The 14,692-nt window shown below is 55.1% G+C and overlaps 1 protein-coding gene across 1 annotated transcript; it reads right to left on the bottom strand.

Annotated features, from left to right (window-relative positions):
• Positions 1 to 437: 437 nt before the first annotated feature.
• HROB (homologous recombination factor with OB-fold) lies at positions 438 to 13,804 on the bottom strand. Its single transcript, XM_040989205.1, has 10 exons — positions 13,304 to 13,804; positions 12,473 to 12,523; positions 8,412 to 9,518; positions 6,904 to 6,987; positions 5,819 to 5,959; positions 5,109 to 5,217; positions 4,833 to 4,918; positions 4,363 to 4,488; positions 2,920 to 3,040; positions 438 to 785 (listed from the first exon to the last, which is right to left on the bottom strand). The coding sequence occupies exons 1-10, from the start codon at positions 13,802 to 13,804 to the stop codon at positions 694 to 696; spliced, it is 2,418 nt and encodes an 805-aa protein (XP_040845139.1). The 3' UTR covers positions 438 to 693.
• Between the last annotated feature and the right edge of the window lie 888 nt (positions 13,805 to 14,692).

Here is a 14,692-nt window from a genome sequence, read left to right as displayed (position 1 = left end):
TTCAGTTAATAATCACGCTGTCAATACCACTTCAGTTATTACAGCAATGTGGTCTACCACTGGAAGATGTTCAGAGGGGAACTGGGGATGTGGAATTGATGGGAACTCTACAGTTTTGCAACCCTGTAAACCTGAAACTGTGTAAAAGAATGAGTATGTGAAGAAGACAGCAAGAAGAGAACCACTGGGCTGCGCTCTGGCTGACGTCGGCCTGAGATGCCCTGGCTAAGCCCTGGCCGCAGGAGATGGGGTGGATGAGAAGCAGGGGCTGCTTTATTTCAGAACAAGGTGCAGTAACCCATTTCTCTGCCCATGCGCCCGGGCACCCTGGGCTAGGGCAGCTGGGCAGCTGTGGTTGTGCCATGGCTGCTCCTGGCTCTTCAGCTTCCAGGGACTTGGGACAAAGAGACATGGAAACCAGGTGCATCAGAGCAACACCAAAGGTGACACACCTTTCCTGCTGGCAGGAGAGGAAGGCTGAGGGCCAGGCTCAGGCCTGGTACAGCAGTGCCACAGGAAGTCTCCCATTAAGGGCAACGCTGGATCTGGCAGGAAGGAGCTCTTGTGAAGTGCAGTGAGTGCGGGCGCCACAGAAACCCCCAATCTGGTTCGGCCTTTAACATGCTGGCCTCCTCCTCTCTTTCAGATGCCATCAGGCACTCAGAGCTGGCCCGGGAACTGGAGGCTGCTTGTTCACGGAGGGTGGCCTGTCCTGGAGCAGTCCCAGCTGCCGGTCCCAGCGAAGAAGTCCTCTGGGAGCTCACTGAGCAAGCCATCCAGGTCATCTGCGCGGGGACACAGACAGGGGAGCATCAGTGACAACCCTGGGCCCTGAGGGATTCAAGGATGAAGCTGATGCCTTCAAGAGGGCCTGGGCTTGGCTGTGCCTTTGGGACGATGGTGGTGCCAGGGGGAGCCTGAATCTGGTCTGACTGCCATGTGCCCACCACTGCATAAATATAACAAAGGCAGGGCACAGTCACTTGGCCATGCTGGGGAGGAAGAGGGCCCCACTGGGCCTCTTAGTTTCTCCCCTTTCATCCAGAGGCCCAATGCCAAGCCCAGAGGCTTCTGAGGGTCCCTCGTACAACCTCTCATTGGACAGAGGAAGAAAGATGACCGGGGAAAGCTAGCAGATGTGTCCAAATCCCACAGTTCTGGGAACTAGTTCTTACCTGAGAGGGAGAGACCATATCACCCCTGCCCAAAAGGCCTGTATGGGCAGAGGGGGTGAAAGTGAGTGTTCTGACCACAGCTTTCAGATGCCACACTGATGTCCCAGCACCAGGGCCTCAGCTGTCCTTGCTGACACTACAGTAGCCGACACCAGAGTACTTACTAACTCTGTGCCCCGCTGAGCCTTCTGCGGGCTGCTCATCACAGTTCCTGTGGGAAACCCCACTTTTCTGAGACAGCAGGGTTTATAAAGAGGTCACACAACTTGCCCAGGGTGAGCACATCCGGGCTCCTTGCCAAGGAGACAGCTCCCACGTACTGGCCAGGATCTGGCAACTCTGGGTGTGGGTCTGACCATCTGTGAACTACAACCAGGAGCCCGGCACCGAGAGCACTCCACGAACCTGCTGTGGGAAGGCTGGATGGGATTTGGTTTGGGGAGTAATCAGAATTTAACTCAGGTGACCAAGAGGGGTGCTGAGGGCAACAGAGTTGAAATTCATTTCTAACAGCTGCCCACCACTGGCTACACTGTGACTGTTCAAACACCTGGCAGGACGCATGGGGGTGAGCAGTGAGGGTGAACTGCCTATAAACTGGGATTTATAGATTGTGTATCTGTCTCTATCCCCATCAGGCAGCCAGCAGCTGCCTGCTGGGCAAATCTGTCTGAGGGTGGAGATGCAACACCAGCTCCAATCCTCTACAGTTCATTCTGTTTGCTCTGGCTCCTGTAACCTTTCCACAGGGACTGGACCCCCAGCAAGCCTGCTGACAAGGTAACCAGGCAGGACTCCAGCACACGGGGCAGATACTTTGTTTCACAAACCCTAAGTCAATGGCCTTTGTGGTTTAGCCATTGGTACACTGTGACTTGGATTAGTGGGAGACACCCATCTGTGAGGCCACAAGCTTTGGGCCAAACAGGATTGAGTTCTGGAATCCAAAAGTTAATGACCAGGCTCTTGCTTGTTGGCCTCAGCACAGTGATCTAGGAACCAGCCCGACTACCTGCAGGTTTGAGATCGGGCCTGCCAGGTGCACATCCTTGCTCCCTCTCCCTATACTCCTTAGCGGGGAAGGATAGGTGTTGTGGTACAGCACGGTAAGCCACTGCCTGCTATGCTCACATTCCATATCAGAGTGTTGGTTTGAATGCTGGCTGCTCGGCTGCTCTGCTTCTCACATAGCCCTCTGATAACTCCCGGGTAGACACGACAGTTCCAGGGCCTCGGTCTCTGCCACCCACAAGGTACCCTTGGCTTTGCCATAGCCAGCTCCAGCTATTAGACCCGTCTGTCACTCTACCTTTCAAACAAGTAAGTAAATCTTTAAAACAATGTACAATAGAACTAAACATCAAGGGAGAAAAGTGTTCAATGAGCTTAGTTAAGATGATGACTCAGCCCCGGTGACCCGGGCACCAGTCCTCAATGGTCTTGGCATGGTGTAGACAGAAGTTGTCCCCCTGCTCAGAGGACAAGAGTGTCCCCTACTGTGGCTAACAGCCCAGGAACTAGGGCAGATCTGTGGGTCAGGGTCTCAGAGCTCTACCTGGCTCCTACACACATGGAACTAGCTCGTGATCTGCAACTTTGTTCCACAGGACACCATCCCTGGTTTTGTAGGAATAGGTAACACACCAAGACCCAAAGCAAGAGGAACAGGTCACAGCTGGGAAGGCCCGGCTGCGCTTCCACCAAGGAACGAGTGCCTCACTCCCCAGACCCGCAGCGGCCTTACCTGCCTCTAAGGGCTCATCCTCAGTGGGGCGCCCTGCCTCAGGGTCCTGCACTGCTCCCAGGCCTTCCCTAGGCTTTGCGGCCATGTCAGGCTGGAGTCCACACCGGAAGCTTTCCAGATCCTGGGGACAAAGGAACTGGTGACGACTGCCATGCCCTGAGACCCCCGGAGCTGGCACTGCCTGCACCGACAACCTCAAAAGATTGGGCGGTGGCTCAGGAAAGGGACAGGTGAGGGATGCAGGCCCAAGGTGGCCAATACCCAAGACAGCGGACAATCAAAACAAACCAAAGTCAACCTCTGGACGGCTGCTTTTCTTTGCCAGTTCAATAGGTGCTGATGTCTTAGTGACTCTTTGAACTGGAATAAAAAAGCCATTCAGCAGTAAGCTGAGAAGTTCATCTGAGAGCAGAAATCAGCTGTTCATCTCCAAGCTATGTTCAGTGTATGGAAAGGTGATGAAAACTGGTGATTAAATTGCTAAGCTGCCATTTGTCATGTTGGCATTCTATATGGGTGCTGGTTCAAATCCCAGCTGTTCCACTTCTAATCCAGCTTCCAGCTAATGTGCCTGGGAAGGCAGTGGAGGATGGTGTAAGTGTGTAACTCTTTTAAATAAATAAATAAATCTTAAAAGAAAGATGAGGGAACTGGAACCTAAAGTTAACGCTCAAAGCCAAAACGCTCAAAGCCAAACCACTTGATTAGAGGTCAAGTGTAATATTCATTCTTAAAGGCATAACAACAGCAGAGTGAGTTAAGCTGTCATCTGGAATGCCAGCATTCCATATGGGCCAAGTCCCAGCTGCTCCGCTTTGATTTCCTGCTGATGTGCTTGGGAAATCTTGGAAGATGGTCTGAGTATTTGGGCCTTGCTACCCACAGATGGAGCTCTGGGCTCCTAGCTCTGGCCTGGCCTATTCCTGGCTATTGTGGCCTTCTGAGGAATAAGTCAGAAGACTGAAAATCTCTGTAACTTGGCATTTCGAACAGATAACTCTTCAAAACAAAACACTTTAGGTCTCCTACCCCAGACCAGAATCCTGCAAAGGGGGTGGGAGGAGATGCAGAACCAGTGCCAGTTCACCTGACAGGCCATGCTCACGCTCTGCTTGTCACCTGTAGCAGATCAGACCCTTGTCAATTACTGCCACCACCTCTGGTGAGCCCTGAACAGAGTTGGTTCTCAAGTGACTGCAGCCCTCTCAGATGTTCAGGCTGGTCACCAGACACTAGGGGATCACTACGGAGCCAGCTGCTCCTGCAGCTACTGTTACAGAGCCGTCTGGCAGGCAGCTGGCCCAGTGACAGGGGGAGCTGGTTCTGGTTGCCTGAAGCCCCTTACCACCTCAGGCAGCCACCCGCCTCTCCCCAGCAAGGAATAGAACCAAGTTGGGCAGGAGGAGGTCTCTGCCAGCCCCCTTCCTGTCCTGCTCCTCTTACCTGGGGGAAGAGCTGGGAGGGCTTGAGGAAGTCTCCATCCCCAGAATCCGGACTGTAAATATGGACGAGGTTGTTGGGGGTCACGTTGAGGTAGTGATTGCGAAGAGAAGGGGAAAACACTCCAATCTAGAGCCAATGGAGGCAAAGGTCAGTGTCCCAAGGGGGCACTGGTGATGCCAGGTAGCCATCCAGTGTGTACCGCCTCCCCCGAGATTCGCCCTGTACCAGGGTCACCCAGATGGCTCCTGCCTCAGCCTGGGTGCCAGGATCGAACCAACGCACCTCACCCCTCCTTTCCCATTTGCCCCCGGAGAATGGGCCATGGGCCCTCACCCTGCTCCAGCAAGTCAGAGCACAGTCGCTCCTTGCCTGGGTGTTGAGAGGGGAGGCAGGCGGCCAGGGAAGAAGACAGACTCCTGGGGGTTCCATCTAGGGAGTGGGTTGGTGACAGGTACCCCAGGGAGCCATACCTGCTTCAGCAGCAGCACCGAGCCAGGCTTCAGCTCGCTCTGGCGTGTCTCCAGCAACACCCTGTGCAGGGTCCCCTGCATCTCTCCTGAAACCAGCACATGGCACATCAGCTGAGGGGTCAATGTCAGGGAGACAACTGCCTTGGGCCCTGGCTGGGGGTGGGCTGCTCACCCCCACCCTCACCAAATGCAAACTGAGAGTGGAGTTTTTCCTCATCTCCTGACTCCACAGGGCCCCCTTACTAGAACCCACCTACTCAGACCCTAACTGCTTACCTGTGGGGTCCTTGAAGACCACACTGGCATCCATCGTGCTACGAGTCAGGGACTTGATCATCACTGCCATGTGGGGGACTTTGTTCCTGGGGAGCTGCTTCAGGGCTGCCTGTTTACAAGGACAGATTGAGCATTCCCTCACTAGCATGGCCACCTGTCAGCATCCAGGTCCCCAGGCATGCCAGGGCGACCAGGAGAAGGGGGCAAAGCTCAGGCACGGTGATGCACGTCCTCAGTGGAGAGCTAAGGGGCAGTTTCAGGCATGCATCCCACCTCCTCTTGAAGGCCCATCTGTTCTCTCCCTTGCCTCCTTTGGTTTGCATTTGGGATGCTGGTAACACACATGTCTGCATGTGGCCCTGGACCACCGCAGGGCTGGGAGGCTAACAGCATGCCTACTGTACTCCATCCAGGGCTTGGAAGTGCAGATGTATGCTCTTACCACTTGTTGTGTGTCCAACACTGTGGACAACAGTGGACAGGAGAATGCTACTAAGAGAGGCCTTGGGGCAGAGAAAGCACATGGACCTAGGACCGGCAGAGCTGGGCTATAGGCTCTGGCATACAGGCCCAGGAATGGCAGAGGAGGGCTGTAGGCTGGTGAGCGCACAGGCCTGGGAAGGACGAAGCAGTGCCACAGGCTGATGTGCGCACAGGCCCAGGAATGGCAGAGCAGGGCCACAGGCTGGTGGGCACGCGGGACTCCTTACCTTGCGCAGCACCATGACAATGCTGCAGGTACAGAGAAAGCAGCTGGGATCCTTCTCATCCAGGCCCAGAGTAGACTTCATGGTCAGCCAGGGTCCCCGCCCAAAATCCTCTTCCACAGAGGCCTGAGAGCCAGTAACAATCTGTATACAGAGGAGACCTGCGTTCAGGGGTCAGCCTTACTCCTGACCTTTGATAGAAACAGGATGGGGAGCAAGGGGGCAGGGATCCCTGGGGACAACTGCACTGTGGGCTCTGCTCTCATTATTTCCAAGGTTAGCAAGTGGCCCAGGAAGCCTGATGGCACATCACCTCTTCCACGGAGCAGCTATACCAGAGGTGTCCTCCTACAGCTCTGGCCAGTGTTTATACTCAAGCCAGGGGGCACTCACGCTTGTTCCTGCTAACAGACTCACAAAGTCTTAGAGGTGGGGACATCTCGCCCACGTATGGGCTTCCATTTCACCCCAAATGTAGTCGTTGTTTTATCTAGAAAGTCATTGGCTTTCATGAATGACATTCTTATTAGGCTAACTGCCTTGAACCCAACCAGAACAGGCTGCTTTGGTGTGAAATGACCTGGTGGGCATGGGGAGCTGCACCAACAGAAAAACCACTAAGGGGCATTGATTGCAAAAGTGGGTCTGAGGGCAAAGCTGGTCAGCCAGAACTCTGGGGAGGAGGGGAGTTGGTTCCACCCATCCACAGGGAAGCCACGAGGCATGAAGGGGGCAGATCTTCCCAGCTCAATTCCCAGACACCCGAGAAGAAGGCTTCCCAAGATACAATCTCATGCTACTTGCTCCACGCTCTCCCCTCAGGGAGCTGGCCCTGGCAGGGCCTGCATTTTATAGATGGAAGAAAAGGCTGGACACCCCCGCCCTCTACCACCGGCTTCAGCTAACGCCTGGCTGGTATGAGCATAGGCCTCCTTGGATGCCAGTGAAACCACTACCTCCCCAGCATGGCATTTGCAGGGTGACACAAGGGAACAGGACAACTCTGTCCCCCAAGTCCTGAGGCGTGCTGGCTATCCCAACATGCTCTGATGACACTTGGGGGACCAACATGACACGAAAGTAGTTACCTCTGTCCTGAATTTAGCCAGCGCCCCATGAGCTGGAGTCTGGGGTGTAGACACCATGATCTCCTCCAGATTTTTTCCAGGAAGCTGAGAGGGGCGAGAGAAGGCGAGAACAAGCTTAGCTGCTGCTGCTAAGCTCAGCTTCTTGTCTGGGTGACGTAAGGCGGTAAGAAAACTATCAGGGACAATTAGCACCTATTACATCCCTCCTAACGAAGTCTCGGGAGCGCCAGCAGCTCAAAAAAAGACACACTGGGAGCTGTTTGGGGACTAGGAGGAAACTGGAGCCTGCCCAAGCGCACAGGCCCAACGCTGCCTGCGGGGGCGGTGACCTGCACATGAGCCTAGGTAGTTCTGAGTCCCCTCTCAGGGACCCAACACTCCGCAGGGAGGTGGAACTGAGGAAAAACACAGGTCTCCTTGGGTTTCTCTTATGGCCTCAGGGAGAGGCAAGAGTAAAAAGCGCAGACTGTTTGGAGGAGCCCATGCTGAGAGCAAGGGGCTGACCAGCCAAGCCAGCTGGGGTCTCAGTCCTTGCCCTAGGATCTAACCCAAAGCCTGACCCTCCTCCTAGCCCCAACTTCCCACTGTCCGCAGGCAGCAGCCACGGTGAACCGCGCTCATGTATGTGCACTGCCCAAGCTCCCCTCTGCCCATCGAGGGATAAACCTCACCAGCACACCCCTGAATCTTCTCCTCATCCAGCCTAAGCCCCTGGGCAAGCCCAGGACAGAGCCAGTGTCTCCCCAGTTCCTGAAGTCACCCCCACTCACACTGGGTATTCTGCCTAACCATTTGTTCTTATCGGTTTCCTCTGCTGTACCATACCCTACTCAGTTAATTTCTTCTTTTTCTTTAGTTTATTTTTATTGGAGAGCCAGATATACAGAGAAGAGGAGAGACAGAGAGGAAGATCTTCCATCTGCTGATTCACTCCCCAATTGGCACAATAGCCAGAGCTAAGCCAATCCAAGACTAGGAGCCAGGAGCCTCTGCCGGGTCTCCCACGCAGGTGTAGGGTCCCAAGGCTTTGGGCTGTCCTCGACTGCTTTCACAGGCCACAAGCAACAAGCTGGATGGGAAGCAGGGCTGCAGGGCAGTGGGGATTAGAACCGGTGCTCATACAGGATCCTGGAGTGTTCAAGGCAAGCACTTTAGCCACTAGAATGCGGCGCTGGGCCCTGAGTTCATTTCTCTTCCAATCTTTGCATTCTCAGCTCCAAGTTTGTTAAGTGATCCGTACCAATCAGTTGAGAGGAGCGAGGAAGCTGCCCTGCTTTTGTGGCAGCTCAACAACCCAGGATCACAGTGAGACCCTCGAGTCATACTGAATGTGTCTTGGGACAGCAGCTTCCAGAGCATCAACTCCTCCTTCTCACCTCCCATGACTTCTGCGGTTTGGCAAACCCGCCCTTCTCTGTGCTCCTCCCTGCCTTGCCCCTAGGACGGCAGACCTTCTAGCCTGGATGTAGCTTCTTCCCATCACCCTGGGATACAGGTCAGTCACTCACCTGATGAGGCAGCAGCCCTGCTGGGCCAGGGAAGCGGCGGGTTTTGATTCCAGTGGAGCGCTGGCCAGGCTGCTTGGGTGTCCGGCTGGCAGCGGTAACCAGCTGCACCAGGTGGTTGGTGACTACAGGCGTTTGCAGAGCTGTGTGGCGAGCCAGGGAGCAATGGGGACCCCTTGGGAGGCCCACAGGAGATGCCACAGAAGGTCCTGGAGCTCGAGGCTGTGAGGGGCCTTGAGGTCTGGGAAGATGAGGCTTGCTGCTTAACCAGGGCCTCGGAGACCGACAGGGGAATCGGTTCTGAGGGCTGTTCTGGCCGGGTCCTCCAGTCGCATGGGGAAGTTGGGTTACTGTGGGACAGACTTGGCGGGCACATTGCTGAGGGGGAGTCACTGAGTGAGCTGGGAAATTAGAGCCACCTGCAGAACTAGGTCGCAGGCAGGGCCTTGGAGTCCTAGAGTGGCCAACAGGATCGACAGGCTCATTCTGAGCCAAGGTGACACCCGCCGTACAGGTGGCTGGCCAGGGCCCTTGGAGACCAGAACCATTCGGAGAATTTCTCCAGGCCTTGTTAGCCACAGCCGAGTCCTCCGGCGGCTGGGCAGGCAATATGCGTGCAGCTTCGCTGCTAACTCCCAATTCCAGCTCCATGCCAGGGCCCTCCAGCTCCACGCTGGCCAGGACCTTATCAAACTCATCCTGTTTGGCCCCCTCCGAGCCGGCAAGGCCCTGCTGGGGGCTCTCAAAGGAGAGCAGAGGATGGGGGAGGGAGGACAGGGGCAGTGCTGGCTCTCGGAGCACTTCCGTCCGTGTCACTCTTCTAGGATCACCAGTCAAGCTGCTGGAAGTCAAGGCAGGCCTCAGCGGAACTGTGCCTGCAGTAGTTGGCCCCGTGACGACTGCAGGCAGGCTGGAGGTAGCCAGGCGGAGCCCCAGGGCTGGCTGGCTCCAAGCCTCTTGCAAAGCAGAGGGGGACAGCAGCAATGGCCGGGAGGACTGGGCCTGCATGGTCTCCTGCAGCCTGGCAGAGACGGGTCTCCCCCGACCAACATTCCCAGGCAGGGAGCTGGCAAGCTGGTTCTCCGCATCCTCCACCGCCAACAGGAAATCCTATAGCAAAGCAGAAAGGGTGGGTCTCAGCACACATGGACCCTGTTCCTACTGTCCAATGGGGGTGGGGGTGGGCACGCACAGGGTCAGGCAAGCCAGAAGGTATGACGCAAAGGCAATGGCAGCCAGGCTCCCACCAGAAACACACTAAGACTAAATGTCGAAATAAGTAGCTCCTCTCTCTCTGTAACCTCTGTAACAAGAGACTGCAGGGACAGGGGAACACTGAGGAGTCAAAGCAATGGCCCACAGTCACACACTCATCTCAAGGAAATCCCTTCTGCAGTCCAGCCTGTACAGCAGAGATCTACCCAGCTGGTCACAACGAGGGTCTTTTGCCCACTCCCCATTTCCAATTCATATACATGCATGTATGTATGCATGCACACGCACGCCACACACACAGCCTTCAGTAAGCAGGAGAGGCCCTGGAGCCAACCAAACAAGTGCAAGTTAAATATAGCTTTCCAGGCAAGTTCAATTACGTATGGGTTTCAGTTGGGAAGCAAGGCGAGAGCAACACCTTCAAGCACAGCAGACCTGTTCCGAGGGTGTTTTTGAGTCAGAACTGCTGATTTTCACTGACAGGAAGGTTCCCACCTTCCCCCAACCCCTGCGCCACACTGGGTTGCAGTCCTGGCGAAAGGCAGGCCCATTTCAGAATTCATACAACCACCACCACAACCTCGGCAGTCAGAAGGCCTTGATGCCCTCGGTGACTGACAGACCCCTTTGAGAGCTTGCTCCCAGAGGTGACGCCTCTGCCTCGGATCAGGGAGGGGCTGGCCTGCCGTTGTCATGGTCAGGCGCCCGAGCTGCCGGTCCTTCACTCTAATTCCACTGTTAGTCCAGCAGCCCAGCCATCACTCGGCAAGACCTACGAGGGACACTAAGTGTCACCTTCTCGGCCTGTCATAACACATTTCCAGAGGTGAAAGGGAAGGACACCGCAGTTGCCTGTGGTTCCGGCACCCCTTCTGGTCACCAGCTCGAGTCCTAGCTGCTCTACTTCTCACTCAGCTCCGTGCTGATGCTCCTGGACAAGCAGAAGGTGGTTCAAGTGCTTGGGCTCGTACCATGTGGGAGACTCACAAGAAGCTCCTGGTCTCAGACTCCCCAGGCCTGGCTGTTGCAGCCATTTAGGGAATAAACCAGCAGATGGAAGATTTCACTCACTCTCTGTCTCTCCTCTCTCTGTAACTCTGCCTGTCAAATAAATAAATAAGTCTTTAAAAAAAAAAAAAGACAAGGTCACATCTTTTCAACAAAGCTAGCAGTTCTGATTTATGAAAAAAAAAAATCAGTGGCAAATAACAAAGACAATTGGCATATGGAAGTTTACAGAGCACCAGGTATTCTGTAAGTATTTTACCACACCCCTCTCACTTCTCACAACAGCTCTAAAAACAGGCACGATCACAGATCCCATTTACCAAGTGCAGAAATGGAGAGATTAAGTCACATCAGAGAACCAAGTCTAGAAGCCACCTGTGCCCTTGTCAGTATGTGTTACACATGAACTAGCCAAGCCAAGATTGATCTCTAAAAGGTTTGTAGAAAGTCTACTTTCTCCTTAGACCTTGGCTTCCAAGAGCTTCACAGGAAGGGAAACCTGGGGCTTGGAGCTGAGAGAGGGTACGTGGCACAGCATTCACCACCAGGGCAGCCCAAGTCTGTCCTCAGAGCAAATTCTACACGCAATGTTTGAGGCCAAGCACTGGGAGACAAACAGCAGCCCTGAATGGCTTGTCATTAGGGGTGGTGGTGGGGGAGCCGAGTGGCTGTGGTCTACCAGGCCAGTGTGGCAGGGTCCATGTCTGTCAGGCTGGATGACAAGGTCAAGTTCCCCTGCCGCGTGGGCATTCCATCCACAGGCTGGCTACTTCACCTCTGCCAGCTGCACTTCCTTAAATGCTCCATCTTGCCATCAAGGATTTCAGGTAGCAATTTCCAGTCTCGTGGGTGAAACTATTACATCCTCTTTCACTTTATTATTTATTTGAAAATACCAAATAATCAGACTGTGAAATCGTCCATCTGCTGGTTTAGTCTCCAAATACACACAGGGCTGGACCAGACAGGAGCCAGGGGACTTTACCCAGGTCTCCCACATGGCTGGCAGGGACCCATGTACCTAGGTTACCACCTGCTGTTGCCCAGGGTGTGCGTTAGCAGGAAGCTGGATTTGAAGTGGAGCAGGGACATGAACCCAGGCCCTCCAATCTGGCACACAGGCATCTCGGGCAGTGTCCTAATACCTGTAGCCAGGTGCCCACCCTGTCCATTGGTTCTGAATGGGAAGACAGCTTTGAAGTCAGTATGTTCTGGAGCCTTGGCCAGAGACTCTGATGGAACTGCTGTGTGGAGGCACTGAGGCAGCGGTGACGTCAGCACATCAGGCTCACCACTTCTTTTTCGAGAAGGATAGAGCAACTGAAGCCAAAAGAACATCATCTCTCAGGAGGGCAGTAAAAACGAAAGGACAAGGCATAGAGCTCTCCACTCCGGGTCACGTGGCCAGTGGGTCACATGGCAGCTACAGGACCCCTGCCATCTGCTACCTGCCTTGCCACCCATGTTGCTCTGGCTCCTCCTCAGCTCCACACCCGAACCCTGCCTCAAGGCAAAGGAAATCATCCCTACGGCCTGCAGACCAGCAAAGGGCCCTCAACTTTGTATGGTGCAGCAAGGAAGACACCCCGCACTCTAGGTTCTGGTTTGTTGCTGACAGCTAAGCCACCTGTTTACATTTCTCAGCATGTCCCAGCCCGGCTCAGACACAAGTGGTGAGATGACCCCGCCAACCAAATGCAGCTGGCCGGGTTGCTCCACAGGGCTCTGCCTGACCCTCGCAGTTCACCTGCTGTGGTGTTTTGTTTTGTTTTTGGACTTCTCTTTTATGGGTGTTTATGTAAGACTTCCCCTGTCACCTCTGATCTCCAATACTTCCTTACCTCATCTTCAAACTCCTCTTCCACAGTGAACAGCTTCTGCAAACTGCACGTCTGCAAGGAAAGCAAAGGAGCTGAGGTTGGGGAAACACTGCTTGGAAGAACAGGCCATCCTCCGCTGTTTTCCCAGGTGCATCAGCAGGGAGTTGGCTTGGAGGTGGGGCAGACAGTTCTAAAACACAGAATACTTTTTTGCAAAAAAAAAAAATCATCCATTCAGCTCCACCTGAAAAAGAGAAAGGAAGGCTGTCAAGTGGGCAAGGGGCAGTTCTTCCGAGCCAGCGCTGGTCACAGGGGTCCCAGGCTTTGGCAACCGCCACAAACCCAAGCGGCCCAGGACGGCAGCCCTTTTTGTTCTACCGAATCCAGCCGAAAGCTGGGCTCCCGCCAGGCCGGCTGCTTCCTTTTAATCAGTGCCACTTGAGTGTCAGACCCAACAAGCCAAGAGTCATACCCAAACCCAGAAGCCAGACACTTCGGGTGAATAGGAGCGGGCAGTGAGCGGCGGGAAGGGAATTCATGGGTCTGAGTGCTCAGAAGGATCCACAAGGAGTTCGAGGAGGAGAGCGTCAGGTGGGAGACTCGGGACCAGGTGCGCGGTGCAGAGAGGGTCGTGCAGTTCCGAGCGCCCCACCTCGGGCCAGCCCTGATGAGGACCCAGGACTCTCGCCTGCATCGAGTCCGCCTAGGCCCGGGCCCTGCGGCTGCTGCGAGAGAGGGACTGGAACCCGCAGATTCCTTCCCTGCCTCGGGAAGCAAGCGGCCCCGGGACCCCCAGGCATGGCCGCCTCATTACCATGGCGACGGAGGATGGGCTCGGGTCGGTGTACTGACGCCGCGGACGCCCACGCGGGGGCTCGCGAGGCCCTCTGACTTGTCCCAGGAGGAAGGGTCGGATGCCGGGCGCCGGCGCCGGTGCTCCAGGGGAGCAGTGGGAGGCAGAGGCCCCTGCGAGTCGGGTCGAGGAGCGGGCTGGGTCGCCCGGAAGCTGGAGGCCAGAGTCACAGGCCGCATTCGAAGCCGCCGCCGCGCCAGTGACTCCGCCCTCTTAAAGGGAGGGACCGGCTTCTGTCTCGCCGACACAAAGAACTTCACCCGCCCGCCTTCCGCTCTGGCTTTAAAGGGGAAACGGATGGGCTCTCGGTCGCCCCCAAGCGGCCGCTCGGGCGCAGCCGACGAGCCCCGCCCGCTTTCAGGTGCGCAGGGCTGGGAAATGGGCGGGCCCACCACGCGCCTCCCCAGGCCGCCTCTGCTTTTGTGCTGACCACACCGGGGGTGCTGGAACAAGGCTTGGTTCACACCAGAAGTCGCGCGGTTTGTCGAGTCATCTCTCATCCAGCAAAAAAACATGGTCTGGCTCTATTATTTCTCCTTTCCGTAGGTCCCAGATCATCCCTGTTAACTCCCTTCCCCATCACTACCCCTCCACTATCACCACAGCCAGTCTTTTTCTCAGCACTTTTAAGAATTTACACCTGCTGTGGCTTGGCAGTTTATCTTGTGCCTTTGTCACCACCCGACAACCGCGGTGAGGGCAGAGGCCTCGTCCAGCTCGCTGCACATCCAGTGCAGTGTTTCATCTAGTTTTATGCTAGAGATCTATGCTCAGTTCTACCTCAGTTTTCCGTTCTTGCTGGAGCAGCTGGAGCGGCAGTCTCGGGAGAAAGGCAGCTGACTTGAATGTTTCTGTTTGTTTACGTATTTATATATTTATATGCAAGGCATAGTAGCAAGACAGAAAAGCAAAGAAAGATCATCCATCTACTGCTTCACTCTCCCAGATGGGCTCCATCACTAGTCTGGGCCAGACCAAAGCCAGGAGCCAGGACCATCCTTGTCTCCCTCAGGGGTGGCAGAGACTCAAGGAGCCAAGCTATCCCCTGCTACCCTCTCCAATAAAAATAAATAAATCTGGGCCCAGCACGATAGCATAGTGGTTAAAGTCCTCGCCCTGAACACTCTGGGATCCCATATGAGTGCCGGTTCTAATCCCAGCTGCTCCACTTCCCTTCCAGCTCCCTGCTTGTGGCCCGGGAAAGCAGTCGAGGATGGCCCAAAGCCTTGGGACCCTGCACCCGCGTGGGAGACCCAGAAGAGGCTCCTGGCTTCAGATTGGCTTGGCTCCAGCCATTGCGGCCTCTAGGGGAGTGAATCATCGGACGGAAGATCTTCCTCTCTGTCTCTCCTCTCTGTAATCTGCCTTTCCAATAAAAATAAATCTTT

This window comes from Ochotona curzoniae, unplaced genomic scaffold (genome assembly GCF_017591425.1).
Source record: "Ochotona curzoniae isolate NIBS_2020 unplaced genomic scaffold, NIBS_Ocur_1.0 contig_520, whole genome shotgun sequence".
Lineage (NCBI taxonomy): Eukaryota > Metazoa > Chordata > Mammalia > Lagomorpha > Ochotonidae > Ochotona > Ochotona curzoniae.
Note: the sequence above shows the minus strand (reverse complement) of the source record. Positions and strands in the feature narration are given on the sequence as shown.

Excerpts from the sequence above, each read along its gene's own strand:
- HROB (XM_040989205.1), bottom strand. The coding sequence starts at position 13,804 with ATGAGAGATGACTCGACAAACCGCGCGACTTCTGGTGTGAACCAAGCC. Across the intron at positions 5,960-6,903 it reads TGGCTAAATTCAGGACAGAG|ATTGTTACTGGCTCTCAGGC; the intron begins GTAACTACTTTC and ends CTCTGTATACAG. Across the intron at positions 3,041-4,362 it reads CCTCCCAGCTCTTCCCCCAG|GATCTGGAAAGCTTCCGGTG; the intron begins GTAAGAGGAGCA and ends CTTTGTCCCCAG.